The sequence below is a fragment of the Alexandromys fortis genome, unplaced genomic scaffold (genome assembly GCF_014885135.2).
Source record: "Alexandromys fortis isolate MF-2015 unplaced genomic scaffold, M_Fortis_MF-2015_v1.1 scaffold_16, whole genome shotgun sequence".
Lineage (NCBI taxonomy): Eukaryota > Metazoa > Chordata > Mammalia > Rodentia > Cricetidae > Alexandromys > Alexandromys fortis.
The window spans coordinates 9,896,039-9,918,420 of record NW_026067893.1 but is presented as its reverse complement, the minus strand read 5'-3'; the positions used below and the strand labels follow the sequence as shown (position 1 = coordinate 9,918,420).

Sequence of the window (22,382 nt, the reverse complement as noted above, 5' to 3'; positions counted from 1 at the left end):
TGTGTCTGCTTTCCTTTTGAGCCCTGTGAAATGTGGCACATGAAGAAGGTGGAAAATGATTTGCATGGTTTTGAACAGCTCGGTTTAATGGAGCACACAGCTGAGCCCTGATGGGAGCAGGACCCCTGGGGAATTCATTTCTGTGACAATGATCACAGTGAGTCCTTCCTGCTTTCTGAACTCCACTTAACAAAAGAGAAAACAGCCGCTCTCCCTTGAAGTCCTTATAATAATTGAATAGCATAACGAGTACACAATGATATATACCATTTTTAAAAATAAGAGTTGCTCTACTATTATTGTATTCACCATTCACAATTTCTTCATTTTACTTCTGTGTTTATTCTCTTTATTTTCAATAGAAAAATCTGGAGGCTGAGAGCTTATTGTCCTAGCACATCCCCACCCTCATTTGCATATGTGATTCCACTGATAATTAAGTCAACTTCTGTCAGTACTGCCTTTGTGCTTTGGCACCGGCCAATGAAAACTTCCTCTCCAGAGTTCTTCAATACTCACTGGACTAGGCCAGTCCCAGCCACTTGTCAAGTCTGTATGTGTACCCTGGTATGGGAAGTGCTATAAGCACATTGGTACAACTAAGTACTGTTGACATCCATTTTAGTGCCTGAAACAGGCTAAAGGAAACAGTTGCTTGTTCGAAAATCAACAAGATGACTACGAAAAGTGAGGTGGCGGGCATGAGCAACAACTTCCACACTCAACTTAGAGTAAATCTGCCTGCATTTTTTCCTATTATTGGAGCTTATTATTGTGGCTGAAGAATGACAGTCTTCAAAATGAATTGGTTTGGGATGGACAAAACAGTGCAAACAATAGGTCTAGGTCATCATAGCACATCTTCCTGCGTGTTTATGACCCATAACGGATCACTGTCCCTTCTTTTCATTGATAACACATGAGTTAACTTTTACATATGTGTGAACATACATAAATAATGTAGAAGTGTGCACTTATATCTGCCAACATGCTATAAAATTTTCTTTAATCTAGTTATTATACCTTTATGCTATAAAATTTGTTATCTAGATCATATATAAATATGTATGTGTGTGTGCACATGGGTAGTAAGATTATACATTTTAAGTATTTTGAACCTTGGAAAGTTTATTGGAGTTGGTGAGGAAACAAATGATTGTAAAAAATAATGACACATGTGTAAGAAAATGTCAATGTGAAACGCATTGCTCTCTGTGATAACCTAAAAATTTAATTAAAATGAATAAAATATATTCAGAAAGTTCATGGATTACAGATACGAAAACAGCATAGTATAGTCTCATCTCAGTATGAATTTCAAGTGATAAAAATGACATTCAGAGTTGTTTAATTTTTAGTTCTTAAAGATAATAATCACATACTTCAATAATTGTGATGCTCCTAGGAACTTTATATACAGCTTACAATTATATTACTAAATAGGCATATAGAGTTCCTTATAATAATGTCTTTCATACCTGATTTAAAGTACATTTAGTCCAGGTGTATGCAAACTGACTACATGTTCATTTCAAAGACAAAGGGAATGAATTAAACCATCCATGGTCTTAGAAATTAGAAATAACAAGGGGTAATATACGATTTTTTAGATTTTTATTCAGTCTTACTTATTTACATGTGTGTACATATTCACATTTTGTGGCAGGTACTGGTGACTGAATCCAGGGCACTGCGTGTTAGGCAAGTACACCTCTATCACTGAGGTCCTCGCCCCGTGGTTTCTGTACAAACTATTATTTCATCCTGAAACATTTTAAATTCTGCTCTTCACATCTCACAAAATTTTCTTATGCCTCTACTTAGGAAAAATAATTCTATTTTTATTTTATGTGTATGGATGTTTTGCCTGGATGTACATCTGTGCACCACGTGTGTTCCTGGTGCCTGTGGAGGTCAGAAGAGGATGCCGGATCTCTTGGAACTGGAGTTACGGATGCTTGTGAGCCACCTTGTTGGTGCTGAGAACTGAACCCGGATCCTCTGCAAGAGCAGCCAATGTTCTTAACTGCTGAGCCATCTCTCCAGCCTCTAGAAAAATAATTTTAATGGAAATCATCTATGTTAAATACAGTTCTGTCATGATGCCTTTAATTAGTTTATATGCACTCATTAAGTCTTTTCTTCTATACCTAAAAGCTGTTGTTAACATTATTTAAAGCTTTTAAGCAGGTACATACAGAGTCACATATCTAAATACATTAGTGTTGCTCATGACTTTTTTTTTTTTTTTTTTTTTTTTTTTTTTTTTTTTTTTTTTTTTTTTTTTTTTTTTTTTTTTTTTTTTTTTTTTTTTTTTTTTTNTTTTTTTTTTTTTTTTTTTTTTTTTTTTTTTTTTTTTTTTTTTTTTTTTTTTTTTTTGCTTTTTCGAGACAAGGTTCCTCTGTGGTTTTGGAGCCTGTCCTGGAACTAGCTCTTGTAGACCAGGCTGGTCTCGAAATCACAGAGATACACCTGCCTCTGCCTCCCAAGCCACCACTGCCCAGCTCATGACGTTTTTATATCTGGAAGTGTGTGCCTACCTTTAAAACCCTTCACTTGTCTTGTCACAGAGAACCTCAAATGCTGGCTTCACATAACCCTCAGTAATGCTGCTTTAATGATAGTTTAGCATTCCTGGGAGCAGAGTCAGGTTGTCAAATGTGTATTGCTGTGAAATCTGTAAACTGTGTGTTGCTTCCGGGTGCTGGGAAGTGGGCTATGATGCCATGCTTATCTGGGGGCCCCAGACTGAAATGATGATAGCTGTGAGGGCTGTCTTATTGTTTTATCTTTCCCCTTCCCTTCCAGAAAGGACCTCTTCTTTCAACTACTATATTCAGATACTTCCTCTTTGTTTTGCTTTTGGGATGGCATCTTTAAGTAGCTAAGGCAAGTGGTGATCCTCCTGCCTCAGCACGAAAGCCAGTTCAAATTACTTTCAAACTATCAACTGCACTATTCTATGGTGTTATTTTGTGTAAAACGAAACAAACAAAAAAATCAATCTGCCCTCCCATTTTAGTGTGGTTGATACCTATTAATTATGGTTTTCATCTGTTTTGAGCTTCCAGGCATGAAGTATGTGAAGTTGTTTGCCGGGCTTTCCTTGTGATGCTCTCTGAGTTGGGGGACTTTTATTGTGCTGTATTGCAAAGTGTGGCAATTCTTCTTTTATTTAAATACACTTGCTTCTTGATCACAAGAAGTCTATTTTCCCATAAGCATTCCTAATTGGATTTGTTTTCTGATTGATGCAATCCCAAGGTTAACTTTGAAAACAGGCAATGCACTTTGTCTCCAAACAGATTGTCTAGTTTCCAGCCTTTCAGATCCAAGAGAAACATTCCCTGGACATCTAGACATTGTTGCTGCTGAAGACAAACTACCCTCTTCCTTATTCCTGTCCCTATCATTCCAATTCCTATGATGCTTTATTTTTACACCTCAGTGTCTTGAAACTATCGTTTATGTAAAATAGCAGCCTATGTTATAGTGAATTATTCAGTTCTTTAGTATCCCATTAGCATGCATATTTTATGAAGGCAGTTATAAAATATCTGCCTTATTGGCAGTTGTGTTTCATTGCCTATAACTATGTTTTCACATACAGATCAATTCATATATATTGAATTTATATATATATATATATATATATATACGTATATATATATATATACACCATAGATTCCTCTCCGTGTATGTCACATTTATAATAGCCATTTTCCTGCAATCCTTTTACCTGGAATCATTTTTTGATTCTTTTATTATGAAAGCAACATCCAAATATGCATTTTTTCTTTAAATATTCATTTTTCTTTCTTAATCAGTTAATTGTGTATGTGTGTATGTGTGTGCAAGTGCATGCACACCAGGATGAACATATAGAGGTAAGAGGACCACTCTTGGGAGTCAGTTCACTTCTGCCACCTTGTGGGATCTGGATTGAGTAGTTCAGGTCATTTTTAGACTATGCACAAACATCTCTACCCTCTAAATTTACCTTGCCTGTCCCAAACATGATTTTTTTTCAAACACCATTTCTATTATTTCCATAGAAAAGAAGCAGAGAAATTATTGATGATTCAGAAACCAAAATTAGGACTTTGATTTTTATCCTACTTTCCAGCTAGTATTTTTCCTTCCTTTTTTTTTTCTAAACAGCAATTATTTTCCTTAAATTAATGTCTAAGAATAGCTCTTTGAACACAGCAGTTTGAGCACTAGCAGGGAGGAAGGGCAGGGAGGTGTTGGTTCTTGACAAATAGCAATTGGACATGTAATTAGAGGTGCTGGCCGTGTTAGGTTTGCCCAGTGAAGCCACCTCAGAGATCAGTGCTGAATAAAATGGACTTACTGACAATGCTAAGCTAAAAGTCGGGGTTTGAGTTTCATCAAACATCTATCTAGTGCCCCCTAATGGCAATGTCCAGTGGTCGATGATGAAGGAATGTAAAGAATAAGCTAAAATATAGATCCTTGCCTAAATGAGCATAGGATTTGGGAAGAAAAGTATAACAGGACACATTCACTTAGACACTACATCAACCATCTAAACATGTACACGTGACAAACAAGTCAGAGAAGGGCATATCCGATTAACCTGTGTGTGGGACAGGAGAGCTCTCTCCATTTGATCTTGGTTGTTCCCCTTACTAGTCTGTTCTTTCAAACTCATTCTCTACACTTCCTTTTCTACTCTCTGTCTCATTAATTGGCATCTCATAGACTCTGGTGCCCACAACGGCAGCATCACTGGCCTGGGTTGTGCCTTCTCCATGGATTGAGTTCTGGCCAGATGTAGATGCTGTGTCCTCAGCTTCAGTAAGTTGTCCCAGCCCAAGAACTCTGGAAATACCTTTTTCCCTCCAGCTTTACAAAATTCCAGGCTTCCTCTTGAGGCTTATGTGCTCTTTGTTGGCAAATTGGCTCTTTTGTTATCTAAGCAACAAATCTCATGTTTAATCACTTCTGTATGAATTACCTAGGGACATTGTTTTTTGACCCCACCTGACTGACATAAAAGATAGCCTGCTCTGTTAAGACAGAACAGCATACTTTCTGGCCTGGAAAAGATCGAATGATCAGAGTACTTAATTTGTGAAGTTAAAGGCAGGCTAAAAAACAGTCAGGATTCTCATTCTGAAACTGGGTTAATTAGCAGTGACATTCTAACCCCAATAGACCTTTGGGAAGGCAAAGGGTGGTTTAGTGTTTGTAGACCCAATATGAGGAACAACATATGTCCAATGAAATTTCAATTATGTGGGCAAGCCACATGAATGAAAATATTTGTATCTATTCCACATTTTTATTTCCACTAATTTCAAACCACCTAAAGCCCTCTTTTGGAAATGACTCCCCCACAAAGAATGACAAAACTAGAAGGGGTCATCCTTCTCCTCCTATATGCAGGAAGACACTGCAGTTTGTGTTTGTGGGAGCAAATTTGCTCAAGGTCGCACAGCTGCACAGCCAGATGCAGAAGCTCCTTCTCCAGTTCGCAGTGCGAAGTTCTTTCTGTCTACCGACGGACCCCTGAACATGACCCAAGTTCCATTTCATTGCATTCATGTTTTGTCCTTCTGTAACCATAAGGTTTTTCTTAAAAAATAGTTTTGCTGCCGAGCAGTGGTGGCGCACGCCTTTAATCCCAGCACTCGGGAGGCAGAGGCAGGCAGATCTCTGGGAGATCAAGGCCAGCCTGGTCTAGAAGAGCTAGTTCCAGGACAGGAACCAAAAAAAGTTACGGAGAAACCCGGTCTCGAAAAAAAAAAATAGTTTTGCTCCTTATTAATAGCATGCACATTTGAACTAATAGCCATAGACATATTGCTCATTCCAAAGTAACCACTTTGGGGTGATCTTTAAATGCAACATTGTACTTGAATAAAGTAACAGACATTGTACAGTCAACTGGGATGGAAAATAGAGTTCAGGGAACAGAGCACATTGTGAGTAAAAAACTCAAGGGTACACAGTTAATGATGTACTCAGACAATTAGCATTTATGAAGTCTTATAACTACATCATTTTTATATTAAAATATCTAGACCATGTTTTGACAGTAAATAAACACATTGAGGTCAAGACTTTAGAGACATTATCTGTTTAATAAATATGATTGTAAAAGCAATAAACAAGAGCAATTATACATTACACTACATAGTATTTAACAAAAAAATACATCAAAAAGTCATTTAAAATTAGAAGTAGTTCCAATACTATAAGAAAACTTTCATTTTATTTTTAAATTGGCTTCCTATAAAAATAAGTTGGCAAATGAGGGGTTTCAGTGCTTAGTTGGAATCCTGGGCAACACAGAACAGCTGCCAAGCACCCCATTGCTTTCAATGTTGCTGTTTGGAACTTCTGGAAAAGAAAATCAAAGCAAACCTCTGCAATTTGGACAGTGAATCCAATCAGGAATAAGGCAAAGGGGAAATGTTGGTGGGTAGTTCAGGGTACATCGTGCACAGTTTGCCCTCTGGGCTTTTAAGCAATGTTGCAGTATCCTTTTTTTTTTTTTTTTTTTTTTTTTTTAGCTTGCCTGGAATCTTACTTCCTACGCATTCCTTCCACACTCCTTTGGCCTTGAGTTCACCAGACTCCTCAGTGTACTTGCAGCTGCTATTAGTGAGAGATAGGCACTTGGGCCCCTCCCACTTGTAGGTTCTCAATGTTACTTTCTCCTTGGGATTTTACAGCAAGACCTGGTATGGGAGTTCTCAAACTTGAGTGTGTATCATAATCACCTGAATGGCTTGTGGAAACAGATTGTTGGGGCACCTGACCCATAAGCAGAAACCGATACTATCGATCCGTTCAAATTTCCAACATAGCAGAGTGTGTTTTAGCCTGGTTTGAGTCCACATTTCAAACAAGTATTGGTGACAGTGATACTGTCATCCTAAGCCTTACACTTTGAGAACCACGAGGCCAGGTTACAGGAACTATGAGGTCTCCTTGCCTCACCAGTTACCTACAGGAGGGAGGGGACTTTGAGGAGAGGCACACAAGGAGAGGCTGAATCTATCACTGGCCGCTTCAGTCACTTTACAGGATGCCAGGTATCTCGTGCCCGTCTCTATTTTAGATGAAAATTGACAGCCCCTTCTTCCTTGTGCCTCTTCATTCACTCACCTTCATTTCACCAGGAAATATGTTTCACAATACTATTCTAGGCAAGGCACTTTACTAAATCAAGAGTGGTCTCCATTTTTCAATAATAAATTTCTAGTTAGAATAATTTGAACTGCAACTCCGAGGATTCCCTGTGCTGGTTTGAATGAATGTGATTTGGTTTTCAAATACTTTGTCTTCCAGACTAAATATGGAAGACTCCAATTGAAGAGAATCAATGAAGACTTTTCCTATGAGATAGGAAACCTGGCAGGTTGAGGGCTGATTTGTCCCCAGGCGTAATTTACTGCCCCAATCACACGGACATCTTCTACCATAAAGCTTTCTGCTTGAATCACCTCTGACAACAGTTTTTCTACTCTCCCCTTTCCTCGGCCATACATGTGCAGGGGTCATGTGATCACTGAACCGGTCACACAAGGGTAGAAATCATACTGATCACTGGGATACACCAGGGTCCTTGCCAATCCTCTGTTGTTGGCTTTGGGACACAGCCAAGAAAGAGGCTGGGTTCTAAAAGTGGTTTACTACAATGTCTTTCATCCTTACTTAAGAGCAGTCTCTGTCTAATGCAGAGAAATAAGGAGGCTTCAGTCATATGAAAAGACCTCCTTGGGGCATACGCTCTACTCCTTTCTGGGAGTCTTCTTTCGTGATTTCTCTTAGGAAACTGATTTTTTTTCTTTTTTTTTAAGGCCCTGAGGTTTGTGAACCTTACTTTTCTGTCAGCAGATATTCCTCTTTTATATTGACTTATTTTTTTCTTTATAAATACCATGGCAGTTGAAGATCAAAATTGCACACATGAAATCAGTGAGATCATCTTAAACTGCCAAAGCCTCATCCAGACAAAAGAGAAGACTGGTTGATTTTTTTTTATCTTTTTTTTTCAATATTTTTATGTAGTAAGTCCATTAACCTACTTCTCCTTCTGGTTAAAAAAATCAGCTTTATTTTATAAACATGGTTATTCTAGAGAGGAAATATCAGATAACAGCAACTATCATAGAACATAGTACCCTGCAATATAGTCACACATTCAAAAACATTTCCCATGAGAATCTTCTAGATTCAGACCACATAAGATTTTTGTTAATGCACAGAAAACCATCACTGTTCATATGTTTTACTTTCCAAAGTATATGGGCAGATTTGGGTTGCTTTGCGTGTATCAACTCTTTCACACACAAGTATATGTTTCCAGGTGGGAAAGACAGAGGTATTTGGCAAAAGAAGATTCTAGAGGAAGAGAAAAAGGGGAAATGTAACTGAAGCCAGCTGGGCAGGTTGCAGCAGCCTGGCCAGAGTGAGGGAAGCTGGCATGCGTGGGAGTGTAGAAGATTGATAGGATGAAGACCTGTGAGAGAAGGCGCCAGGGTTGGCATCGGCTAGGCCAGTGTTTGGAATTAACAGGTTTAATGTCCAAAATCTAGCAACACATTTGAAGAGAAAACATGAGAGCTGTTGAAAGATAATGGGGGATAAAAAGAAAAAAATTGAGAGTCATCAAGAGAAACATGTCCACACACAGCAAACAAACAGAATAACAAGTATGTACTGGAAAAAATTTCCCACTTTTTTTTTTTTTACATTACTTGGGGCAAGGAGAAAAGCTGAGCAGGAAACAGAGGTCCATTTCTGATATGCTCTGCTTCCCAGCCTCCCTTCTACTGAACCTGCCTATATGGATATGGATCTTTATGAAGGATCTTTGTTCCTGCGGCCACAGAGAATGAAAAGAAATCAGCCTGAGGTCACCGTTGACCAACAGAGCCTCTAACACTAACTTAGAGAGGAAAAATACCAACAAGTAAAACAGAGGAGCAGCTCAGGGTTTCAAACTCCTGTGCGCGTCTTTGTGTCTTGTGAAAAGGCTGGAGATGGCTAATCCACCATCAGCCTGTAGGGCTAAAATAGCTGTGAAATCTAGAGCCAAGAATATTTCCAAAAATACATGCAGATTTCCTTGGCCTATATATGTTATGAATTTTCTACAAACACGACCGATCAGAAAAGAGAAAGAAGGGGAGGGGAGTGTTTTCCATTAAAATAGAGCACCTGTAGACCACCCCTCCGAACGTGTTCTCAAGGTATTGTCCACATGCACAAGCTTAAAGCTAAAAACCCTTGTTGTCTGTGTCTGAAGGATTTAAAATTTCCGATGCAGTGAGTGTTTATTTGTTAGTTTAGATTTTGATTGTTTTTATTTTATTTTTGTTTGTTTTACTGGCGTCTTCCACTCAAACATTTACATAGGTAGGGATTTCTTTTGTGCTTTGATTCTCAGCAACTATGGAAATACTTCCTGGCAAAATAGGAAACAACAACAGAAGAAAAAAAGAAACATAAAGTTAGTGGTCAGGAAGGGTGATGTACTTGACAAGAGCGCAATTCTTTCTGATCAGCAGGTCTCCTGTAGTCTTTGGGGGTTTTCCTTAGATTGCAAATTGTGCCCCAGCAGATCCCCGCTTTGGCGATGAAGGTGGAGTGGCTTGTCTTGATCTTTGCAATCGGAGAGATGAGTCACCAGGTTGAGAAGAAGGGGAGGGAGGGGAGGGTAAAGCTACTCTCCTAAGAGAAAACGTGTAACACTTAACTCATTTAATGACACTGGAAATAGAAAGGAATCAGAGACTGCAATGTGTGCGAGATGTGGCTAGCAAAGGAGGAACTGTCACTTTAATAAGCAGCTACTGTGATTCACACCACAGAAATGGAGACAGAGGACCAAACGACCCCCTAGATCATGCAGCATTTGGGATGCTTTGGAAGAGGATAGGCAGAGTAGGTGATGTTACACTGGACAGTCAGACAGAAAAGCTTTTGTACTTCTTAACCCAATGCTATTGTGTCTTTTTATTACCCTGTCTCCACCAAATGAAAGAAAATGAACTGTGAAAATTGGACAGCAGATGTGGCTGCCATTGTTATTATTATCTCTGGCTGGTGCTATTCATTGCATTGAAACTTCCCCATTACAGCCACAGCCTTTCTCATATCCATTTAAACTCATTTGTTCCCAAGTAGCAGATTAAAAATTTTGTCTCTGAAGGCATGCTAGGTGATCTGGCCTCATGACTTTAGCCTGAAGAACTATGCTGGAATTTCCCCATCTTAGTCAGCCATAGACAGTGGGACCCAAGGAAGAAGAGGGATCGGCCATGACGGTCCCATGAATTTGTCTTAGTTCCTCAAGAACATCTTCTGTAATACACAGTAAGATTTACCAGCTGAGCTGTAGGCTTTCCTCCAGCTAGGTGTCAGACTCCCATGCTTTGGCCCCAGGGAGACAGAGCAGCATTGCCATCCAATGCCAAAGCTTGTAGTTATCACAGAGAAAGGCACCTCTCTAGCCTAATTCTCCAACTGGTCTCTTAACATCCCCAAATTCTAAGTATTCTACAAACTGCTCTCCCCTCCTTGTTCTTGGTTTTCATATGGGTAATAGTTTCAAGATAGCCACTGGACCAAAAACAGAACAAAATACCAAAATCCCTTCCTAACTGTCAGGTTAACCAATATTCTTTTGTTGGGCTCTTCTGCTATTTTTAAAACAGTCTGGTCTTAGAGCTATCCATAGAAGAGACTGCGGGTTTGTGCACAACTTGCTTCCTGCTTGCCTTTCTCCCCACCTCCCCCAGCCACTGCAGCTTTTCCTCCTTCAATAGCAGTAGTGAAAGACTAGATGCTCATTGCTAATATACTTTGAAGCTTAGAGTTTTAGAAACTGATTTTCTTTTTTCTGTTTTTTTTTTAAGGAGGGAAATTTAAAGGAGAGTAAAAAAGCTTCAAAAGAGCAAGAAAGGGGTGTTTTAGCTGTTTCTCTCACAAGTGTTAGAACAGAAAAAAAGTGGTTATGTGAAGCCAAAAAGAGGTTAGAAGGTGGGTTAGTGTGGACTACTCAGCCTGCGAAGCTGATAACCACTGGGCATCATTTACCTAGGTGCTGTGATTCCACCTTCTCATCTACAAGCTGGCCAGGCCACCTGAGGTCAGGGTGAGGGACACTGGGCCTGCTTTCAGTGTGACTGACTGGACTGATCAGCTCCTGTTCTTTCTCATTTTGCATCTGGGCATAAACATTAATCCCCGGAATCTTCCTAAAACATTAATAGAAAGTATCACCGCTCTGTTCCAGAGGTGATGTATTGCTTCTGAACCTGTCAGAGAGAGGGGAGAGGTTGGGGGCAGGGGATGGACAGGGGAGCACACACCTTTTAAACTTGTAGATGACGAATACAGCCAGACCCACAAACACGACCGAGAGCAACATCAGCATGGCAGATCCGCTGTGGGTTGGAGTGAGGTCCACCAGGGGGGCTGGGGGAACATACAAAGTACAAACATGAGCAGAGTCTTGAGAAGGTCCATATGGCTCACACACAATATTGGTAGGTCCTGGAAAACCACTGGGATATACAGGTCACTGGACCACAGCTATGCATGCATCTGAGTGTGCCCCCCCATCCTGAAAATGTTCCAACCTGTCTGTCTAAGCCCTACAGTGGATCAAGGGAAAACAGAAGAGGTCCTAGCTCTGTTCAACCAAACATCTACTCTCTAGACTTGGACAGTTTGCTTCATCTTAATTTGTCTAATGTAGCTAAAGAATAATAGCACATAGCCGACTGGATGTCTTTGAGGACTGAGTTGTTATATCTACCAATCAATCTCTTTATAAGCATTTCCTGTCATTCTAGCACTGCTGCTGTCATTATAATTAATTAACGAACACGTGTTACTGATGAGTTTACATCCTGATAAAAAGCCACGGTAAGAACAAACTATCAAGCACGGAACCTACTCCATATAGCTCAGTGAAGCCCACTTTTGTTGTGCTCAGAGCCCCTACCTGAGCAAACACTTGGTTGGGTAAAATCATCTTAAAAAAAAAAAAAAACCTTAGTCTGTAATAAAACATTCAATGTTTTATGTAATTTACTGAGTAGTATATTAAAAGGAGAAGCAGAAGGGTTCTATGGGTACATTTCCATGTTATTATAAGTTAGAAACATGGGAAGCTATTTTAAGTCAGAAATAGTCTGCATTTCTACTTTTAATATTATTCTTTTGTATGGTTTATATGTATTATATGCAAATTTTACCAACTAAGGACAGTCAAAGGACAGTCAAACCATAAATAGGAGGGAGGTGTGTGTGTGTGTGTGTGTGTGTGAGAGAGAGAGAGAGAGAGAGAGAGAGAGAGAGAGAGAGAGAGAGAGAGAGAGAAATATGACTTAGTCATATCTCTACCTTGGCAGAAGCAAGACAAAGAACTGGAAAGCTATGAAGCATGCTAACGTTTTATTTTGCACCCAGGAAACTCAGTGAATGCTTAAGAAGGTCAACACCCTGATTCCGGAGGAAAGGAATGTCATGTGATGGGCCCAATAATGTCTAAAATTTGTGGCAACCTACCCCAAAAACTCCAGCACTTCATATATGAACTTCCTCACAGACAAAGCTGAAATATCTGCACACTTGAGGTTCTGTCTCTGAGTTTTCTTTCTAAGGCACTTCTGTGAAACATCACTCCCCAACTCCAACGCTCATCCTCAAGGTCAAGCTTCTTGCACTTGTAAAGACTGTTTTCAATTAACGTTTACCATGTCAAGAACTGACAATTGGCAAATGTGGTACACCTCAAACCTGAAAACAATCCACCCGAAACTTGCAGAAGCATGGACCGTGACCTTTACCTTCCATCCATTTAAGCAAAGCCCAATGCCCAGAAATGCAGGTGACCTTTAAGCGCCCTTTCTATGACTTTTCTCTGTTGAGAGCCAAGAGGGTGATGCTCTGGTCATCCAAACAGAAAAGTTCAGAAGCAAATGACTACAATATTAATGGTCTCAGGCAATAGCCATGATTGCATCAGCTCTGTCTGGTTTTTGCAAGATTATATTTCAGCTACTATTAGAAAGCATATTTCATACGAGAATAAAGTTAGTACAAAGTAAAAATCTAAGCTTTCTTCTCAGGAAAATGACTTAATTTATGCAGGAGGATCAGCTCTTAGCAGGCACTGAGTATAAGGAACCCGTTTGTTCTGTCTCTGCTGTAAGTCTAGCAACTTTATGCAATGAATGTCCTTGTGTGTGAGCTGATTAGGCAACCTCAGTGCAGTGGAACACCGGATCCAAGGTGCTTCATATTTAAACTAAGAAAATGAAGCTCTTGGTGCCATTAACAAAGCCCAGAAACAGATCTGCGTGCATGCTGCTATCAGTAGAATATCACAGGAGCAAAGAACACATTCCATTGTTACAAATATTATCTTGACTATTTTTCACAGATGGAAGGCAAGGGCTATCGACCGCATGAAACAAACAAAAGCAGTTAGGTGTTCAGTGCTAAATGCCATACAGGACTTCAACTAGTTAGCAGAAGAAAGAAGACTTCAGTCTGAGCCATTCAAACACACACAAATACAATTCTATATACCCCACCTGATGTAAAGGACCAGAAACTAGAAAGTACATTTTTTTCAGGAAGGAGGTTAAGCCAAAGGTAACAGATAGCATATAAAAAATTTCAAAAAGTGACATGAGTTAATATATTATGCTTTAAAAGGAGTCCTTAGGTTCCTAGATTCCTAGATCATACACTTTTTTATATTTGTTTTTCAAGTCTGGGTTTCTCTGTGTAGCTTTGGAGTCTATCTTGTAACTTCCTCTCTGGACCAGACTGGATCATCGACTTTTAAACTTTGGTGACACATACTTGTGTATGCAAAGGGATGGGTCATGGATAGACAGATAGATCATGTTTAGAACAACTGTCCTCTCCAAACCAATCTTGTTATCTTTGTATTTACACACAATTCCCTCAAGCTCAACCACTGCATTGTTTTGAAATAACTCTGCTTCCCCTTCCCCGTCATTATTAGTTACACAGTATTGTTATCATACGAAAGGAATGAGGGTATAATGTAAAAGGTCTCTGATGTAAACCATTAATTTTCAGTGAACAAATGAAGTCCAGAGGAACCACAGACGATGAGGACAGTCACAGGCATTACTGAAGTTAAAATACTAATACTAATACCAATCAGAAGGCCCCTGTAGCACAAGCAGAATGGAAGTGAGGAACAGTTAAGAAAACCACAAAGATTACTTGAAGGGATAACATTTTAAGTTTGTTGTTGCTATTTTTTCTCTTGAAACAGGGTCTCTATAAAGCCTTGGCTATCCTAAAATTTACTATGCAGACCAGGCTAGTCCTTAACTCAAAGAGCTCTGCCTGCCTCTGTCTACTCTCTGAGTCCAGGGATTAAGGGTGCACACCACTATGCCTGGCACAAACTTTGAAATGCATGGAAAATAATTAAGAGGAAATTACCTTAACTGTGTTCCTACACATATGAAGGGGAACACACATGCACATGTGTGTGCACACACAGACACAATTGAACTTATCTTTGCTTCCATCTCTGATCTACTGCTTTCCTCTTTTCTGGGTTGAATTTTCCAACCTGACATCATTCACACTCAGATGATCATTCTTAATGAAGCAGCATTAATACTTTTGGGAAATCATCACATTCTTTGGAGAGCATTAGTTTCTGCATTTTGGGATCTACAATGTACGATCCATTAGACATTCCAGGTCTGCATCTCTTAGCCATTTCTCAGAGACAGGAGATCAGCACAGCCAACAGCAGTGGGGAGAGTGAGTGGCGCTGTCCTCAGTGTTCCGTGGCTGGCTTATGCTTGCTGATCTCTGCCTGCATATAAAGGGGGTCTATTACTGCTCCATACAGCAGCAGCGGCCACCTATCTTAATTTCCCCCACGTTTAGGTGTGTTTGTATGCATTGCTAAGGAATGGAAACTGCTGATAAATGGATTTCAGCTTGTTGTGTGGAATTAGCATAAATTAATCCCTCTTCCGTTGCAGCTTCAGCAAGGTAGCTGTGAGGAAGAAAGGCGCCTAGAAGGCTTTTGCCATTACAAATGCACAGTGTACAACATGGATACAGGCATTGCTCCAGGTAATTGGACACCCCACACCTCTGCTCATACACCATTTCTAAAACCCTGTGAGGAAGTAGGCTATGCTTTGAATTACTGTATTCTATTCACATGGGTCTGAGCTGATTATAGTAATAGAAATATTACCACTTCCATAAAAGGGTGAAAGACATATAGGAAATGCTAAATAAACAGTCCCAGCTATGTATGTGCAAGTCAAATCAGAACTCCAGAGTTGGGTTCAGTATTTTTTTTTAATATCCTCAATAAAATCTTTATTAACAAAAGATAATACACAAAATAGACACCAGCGACCGACTTTATGTTAACCTATGTTGAGGTAGGGACAGAACAATTTTGCATTACAGTTTTGTGTGCTTGTGTGGGTACATGGGCATGGCATGTGTGTAAAGATCAAAGAGCCAGTTCCTCGGGTTCTGCTCACTGGCCTGGTACTTGCAAGGTTTGTCTGGGCTCACTGGCCATCTGTCTGTCTTCCTCTCCAAGGCTGAAATTACAAGTACCACCCCTGTATCTGGCCAGCCTGCTTTCTTTCTCTCTTAGATGTGGGCCCTGGAGTTGGAACTCACATCCTCATGCTTGCAAGGCAAGTCCTTCTCTGACCGAGTGAATTCCCCGAGCCTGCACCACACTGTTAGTCTCAGTCTGAATATGGACATCATGTGCAGCCAGGTACCTGATAATTGATTCAGTTACTTTTCCTCTGCCATGTCTGAGATGCTGACTTGACACAGTATCTTAGAAGTCAGTTTGGAACACATTTGTTGAGTCAGTGTATCCAGGTCACATTTTCACAATCGTACTGTGGCATTGTCTCTGCCATGGTTCTAGGCAAGAAAGGCTGGGGATCACACCAGTATCAGTATGAATATGCCATGAGGCTAACCTTAAAGATGTCTTTGAGAAATTTCAGCTTCAAGTTTTTCTGTTCTTCAAATTACATCGTGATGCCTGATGGGTATGCAGATTAGATAACTAGATGTCTAAGATCTTTTGTAACATTTTTATTTATTTTATTGAGCTATGCATTTTCTTTGCTACCCTCTCTTCCTCCCCCCTCCACTTCAACCCTCTCCCAAGGTCCCCATGGTCCCAGTTTACTCAGAAGATCTTGTTTTTTTTTTTTTGTTTTTTTTGTTTTTNTTTTTTTGTTTTTGTTTTTTTTTTTTGTACTTCCCATGTAGATTAGATCAATGTATGTCTCTCTTAGGGTCTTCAATGTTGTCTAGGTTCTCTAGGATTATGAATTGTAGGCTGGTTTTCTTTTCTTTATGTCTAAAAGTCACTTATGAGTGAGTACATATAATATTTGTCTTTCTGGGTCTGGGTTACCTCACTCAATATGAAGTTTTCTAGAACCATCCATCTGCCTGCGGGGTTCAGTATTTGATATACTCTCTGTAGAACCAGATTCTAGGCCTACCATTCTGGGATAACTGAAATAGTGGAAGCTTCAATTCTTCTAAAAAAATTCAAGTGACAACTGTAGGAGCTTGCAAGGGCAGAGAGTGGCTACGAAGGGACGGAGAAACTAAGGGGATGGGGATGCATGATGTCAACCACGCAAAGAATAAATAGTAAGAAAAAGTCCAGAGAAAATAATCTTTGCTGTGGTAAAGCTGTGAAGGTCAGAGGAGATGGAACTAACTGTGGTGGCATCTGGCACTGCAGATACGGCCAACGCTGTGAGCTGTCATATTAATATCCCCATATTGCTGAAGGGAGATCCCTCAGAGAGAGTTATGAAAGACGAAAAATTTCTCACGTAGGTCAGTTTGGACCCTGGCATTCCCCCACCTTGGGATTCTTGACACACATCCATGTATGAAAGGTATCCAGTCTTGCAGGAGGGACTCGACAGCTCTGCTCTCTGGAGCAGAGACGCCATGCTCAGCTCTCCTGATAGCTCTGCTCTCTGAGGCACACGCGATGAAGCTCCAACCCAAGATGGACATAGGCTAGAATCTTCCCGGTAAGCGCACCTTGGGGTGCTTACACACATTATTAGAAATGGGTTAGAACAATATGTAAGAGCTAGCCAATAAGAAGCTGGAACTAGCCGGGCCAAGCAGTGTTTAACAGAATACAGTTTGTGTGTTGTTATTTCGGGCATAAGCTAGCAGGCGGCTGGGGTGCTGGGAATGCAGCCCTGCAGCTCCTATTTCAACAATGTTCCAGCCTAGGGTGTGGTTACTTGATGCCTTGGGTATCTGAGAAGATGATCACTTTATTTGTTCCTTGCATTTTGGTAGAGAGGCCTTTTGCCTTCCCCCTCCCCTTTGGATTGGAGCATACAAAGTCTATGAGAAATAAACAGGAGCACATTCAGTATTCACAGGGTTGCCCTCCCAACTCTATCCCGTGTCTCTGTCTATTTCTATTGTATCTCATCTCTGTTTTTTCTGCCTAACATTTCTAATCCACATACCCCTACCCTGGAACATACGAAATCATGGAGGCTGAAACCTGACCAATGTCAACTCAACGTGGAACCGTGACAGATGGCCCTCAACATGGGGTTCATGACAGTGATCCTGCTTCCATATTCTGAGCGCTGGGACTACTGGTGTATGTCACCCAACCTGGTTTACATGCTGAGATTAAGTCCAGACATGGCCCTGTGCATGCCAGGAAATCACTTGGCTAACTGAAGGGCAGACTGCCTTCTTAAAAGAACTGATCACAAACCTATTGCAAACTGAGATGATATTTCATCTTTGGTATGAGTGTATGTATGTATGTGTATATATTATTCATATATGTATGTATATGAAGGTGTTACAGTCATTTAATCACATTGGAGGGAAAAATATTATTATCTCTTGGCACCTGTTATTATTTATTATAGTACCACAATAATTTCATGTCTGTTAAAAGCTACTCTGATACAATGTGATTATTTAAAGATAAAATATATTTAATTTTAGGAAAACAGAAGGAAATTAAAAATCATGGCTTTACTCATAAATGACTTACTTGTAAATAATAACTGGGTGACCAAAGAGTAAAGAGGCGAATAAATTTATTGACTGTGAAGAACTTCACTAGCGCTGATTTTGCCTCTAAATGGAAAATGTTATTGCAACAATTTATTTCACTTCACAGTTGAGTGCTCCACAGCAACTATTTGGCATCTGCATCGATTATACTTTGGCTTCGATTACATTGTCGTTTCGACAACATCCCACCTGGGGCTTCTGCTACCTCACATAGAAAGCATCTTCACCAAGATGAAGCTGGGGAGCAGAATTCACTTAGTGTCATGATGAGCCCGAAAGCTGTGCTTTCGTCCCCACCCCCGCCTTTCACTTTTAACCCATCCAGTGTTAGTGACTGAGGTCTGGAAATACCAATCCTCTAATGTGCCTCTGATATCTTTTTATTGTACCTACAAAAGAAGTTAAATCAGTTGGCAACAGCACAGAGGCCAAGAGAACAGTTTTATTACAAAACCCACACATGCCCTTGACAAAGGACAATTTTCCTAAATGTAGCTTCTTGAAAAAAGCATTAATGGATAAGAAGGGATAGGAACAATATTCTCAGTGTGTATGTTTTATGCTTTCATTCAATATAAGCTTTGAGACTCTTCCTTTGCAAAAGTGTTAGCTTTTTACCATTTTAATTTTAATCAACTGTGCTCTAAACTGTAAGAGACCAAGGACCTACAGGAAAACTAAGAGCAAAACCTTGCCTCTCTGAAATATAGGTGGAAATAGTGAAAGGTGGATGTAGAATTTTTCTGCTTATATTAGCACATGAATTGCAAGTAGATAGTATCATTTGCTTAACTCTCTTAAAGCTCCCAGCAATCCAATTCCCTTTGCCACTGAGATTCTAGCTCACATCTTAATCATTTTCCAATGGCTTCCCAGCCACACCTCTTGGCTGCCCTTAGCCACTTATCTTGATTATGGATAAACTCTATCCTGTATTTGGAGGTATGTTTCACTTATTACCTGCTTTCTTTCACTGTTATCTGCTCATTCCGACTATTAGGGCTGCCTCTACCTACGCCAGGGAATTAGATTTTAATGTTTATTACTATGTTAGTGTCGCAAGCCCCTCTCTGTTTTAGTGAATGCCCAGAGCTGCAAATCGGACTTAATGCTGGAGAAGAGTGTCCTGTACCGTCTCTCATTGCAGAAGGATTTTTGCTCATGGAATGATTTCTACAGTGTGCTGGAGACTTCTAAGGGGGCTGGGTCTATAAGCATGATTTGAAGATATTGATCCAAAAGTAAGATCTTGATCAGCAGTCTCTTGGGTCCCCCATATGACTTCTCACTCTATACAATGAATCCCTCTATTCTCTATTTCATGGTATTTCTTAGTTTAAGTTCAATGGATCAGGTTGGGGATCAGGTGATTTGGAGCAAAGATCTCCTTCCTTGGCTTGGAGATCAGTTTTCCACCTGTGAAAGATGGTTTTATTTACCCAAACGTTCTGAAGAACCCGTCAACTTCAGCTCCTCTAAGGGATCCATTATTCAAATTTCAGTTTATTTACACAATAAACTAATCTGGTGAAATATGAATAGTTTTAAATTATTTATTTATATTAGTATTTGGGATTGTGTTCTCAAATGGAATATGCCTGCCAGAATGTCCCCTTAGTCTCTTTGTCTTACTGCCTATCCTTATGAGTATTTGTGGTTCAGCTCTATCCAGAGTAGAAGGAATAAGGGTCTTACTATGTCTCATATCCTCCTCAGGAGTCATAAATTGAAAGGCATTATTGTCAAATGAGGCATAGAAGATAGAAGGGTTGGAGGAAGAAAATGATAAATCTGAAAGAGATACTGTTCCTGAGTTCATTCCAAGTTAGCAATGAAAACAAGCAAACAAGAACAACAAAAAATGTCCTTAACAGACTTTTAGTTAATGGTTCAGGCTTATTCTTTAATAGTAACCAATTGAAATCACATGGTTGGCATCAGCCCTTGGACCTTTGTAAGTGGCCAGCAAACACTCCTTACAATGAAATCCTGACTCTAAAGTATACAACACAGAGCACTAAACAAGGGGCAATAAGTTATACTTTATTCAATACCAGACTATTACCTCCCCTGCCCTCCTTTTTTGCTTCTCTTTTCCTGAGACACAGAACTTCAAGGAACATGGACATTATTTTCCTTATAACTGTTCTTTCTCGTTGTACAAATAAGTATTTATTATCACTTCCGCAATATAGAATAAAAATAGAGAAATATGGGTTTTCTTTAGTTGCCTATTGGATAAAATAGCCAGGTGTTCACTAAAGTGGTCATGGAGATTGGTTGTAGATATATATGTATATTTCTACATGTTATGTATTATGTACCCGATTATTTGTAAAAGTAAAGTTAGTTGGGCAATTGAAGTTCTCTGGTGGGTAATAGCAACAATGTAACAACATTAAGAACCCTACTCATAAGAAATCAGTGTGTGTGAGGAAAATGAGGGTAAAGATAGCCATAATCACCAACATCATATAGAGATTTAGGAAAAAACAAGTTCAGACATGGAGGTAGTAATGAGGCGAATGCTTCTGTAAAGATGGTATGCACGTGTGGACATATAGCTACGCCTTAAAATACAAATAGATTAAGGAATGTAGAATGTTGATGAAGTTGGGGGTGGGTGTGCCGCGCACTGCGTCCCCTGTGTCTGCGCTCTGTGTGCTGGCACCCAGTTACCGAGCTTCAGGCAAGTGGCTGGAGGTTGAGACACAGACGCAGAGATAGACTGACAACACGCAGCTCCTAACTCTGGTTCAGAAAGCCCATCTTTATTAACACCATGTAGACTTAAATACACTGCAGTTAATAATGGTCAACGGGTGATCCTCTGATCCTCTAACTAGGCACAGCTTCTAGTAACTTATATTAGAAGGTTCTAGGAGGGAAAAGCAACTGAAGGCCAGGACTCATTAATCCCAACATCTCCCCCCTAAATTTTTTATAAAACATAATTTGTTGCTGCAAAGTGGCATAAGCCCCTACTCAAATATTTCTTTGAGAGCCCAGGCACTACTTTAGTTTTCTTTCCTTTTTATTTTCCTTTTTGTTATTATGGAATAGCACCTTTGGGGGAAAAATATTCTTGATTGTTCTTTCAGAACTGTGGCCTGAGCTACTGCTGGGATGACCACTCCAGTGCTGCTTTGTTTGTCCGGGTACCAGCCATCATACCACTGCCAATTACCAAAAAGACTAAGCAGACTGACATGACCCTTTATCAAGAGAAACGAGATTCTGGAGAGACAGCTGCAGTGATTGCTCTCGTCGCGGTGTCTGCTGCTGCAGCCATGGTTGCAGGACTGGCAACGGCACAAACATTGTTGGTGTGGGACACCGTGGATAAACTGGCGAGACAAGTCAACAATGCTCTACAGACTCAGAATGCCCTGAGCGTCCACATTAAATTTGGACTTTTGAATTTAAATCAAGAGACTGCCCTATTGTAGAAGCAGGTGGGCTTATGGCTAGTACAACAAATGTCTTGTTCACACTTTTATCATTCCATTTGTGTGACATCTGTTAATATTGCTAATGCCTCTTATGTGGTGAAACAACTCAATGGTTACTTGAATAGCTCTTAAATCTTACAATTAGCACACCAGATTGTAACTGTTTAGCCAAAGAGATGGTTGAATACCATAGCCCAAATGGGAGTCTGGGTCCAGTGGTGATTAGGGACCCTATTGCTGGCAATCAATGCCTGTTGCCATGGGCATTCATTTCTGAATTCTGTGTAAGATCAGACAACCCATGAAAATACAGCATATGGTCACTTAGCAAGTCCTTCTGACCCTGTTAGCCAGTAAGGTTTGGTTGTAAATACTGCACCAACAATGAAGACTCCTCTGTAGATGGGCATCATCTACAGAAGAGGACCAGCCTAAGACAGGGAAGGGGCCTCCCAAAGACAGGTAAGGGTTTATTCTTTTGAGATGAACTAAGACAGGAGGGTCTTCTGTTTTATGAAAAGGGGGGTGATGTTGGGATTAATGAGTCCTGGCCTTCAGTTGCTTTTCCCTCCTAGAGCCTTCTAATATAAGTTACTAGAAGCTGTACCTAGTTAGAGGATCAGAGGATCACCTGTTTGCCATTAACTACAGTGTATTTAAGTCTACATGGTGTTAATTAAGAGGGGCTTTCGGAACCAGCGTTTGGAGCTGCATTTGTCAGTCTGTCTCTCAGCCTCCAGCCCTTTGCCCGATGCTCAGTAACAGGGTGCCAGCGCACAGAGCAGACACAGGGGTGCG

The 22,382-nt window shown here is 40.1% G+C and overlaps 1 protein-coding gene across 5 annotated transcripts in view; it reads right to left on the bottom strand.

Moving 5' to 3' along the window:
- Window positions 1–1,156: 1,156 nt before the first annotated feature.
- The window catches only part of Sorcs1 (sortilin related VPS10 domain containing receptor 1), a 486,223-nt gene continuing 464,997 nt past the window's right edge, over window positions 1,157–22,382 (bottom strand). The window contains exons 25-27 of one of the 5 annotated variants that reach the window (XM_050145543.1): window positions 11,355–11,460; window positions 11,080–11,240; window positions 1,157–2,049 (exon numbers count right to left, since the gene is read on the bottom strand). In XM_050145543.1, coding sequence (XP_050001500.1) covers window positions 1,949–2,049; window positions 11,080–11,240; window positions 11,355–11,460 — 368 coding nt within the window. In that variant the 3' untranslated portion in view covers window positions 1,157–1,948. Of the gene's footprint in view, window positions 2,050–6,079; window positions 9,712–11,079; window positions 11,241–11,354; window positions 11,461–22,382 lie in introns of those variants that run through there. The other 4 variants (XM_050145567.1, XM_050145551.1, XM_050145559.1 and 1 more) reach the window with 4 other exon arrangements.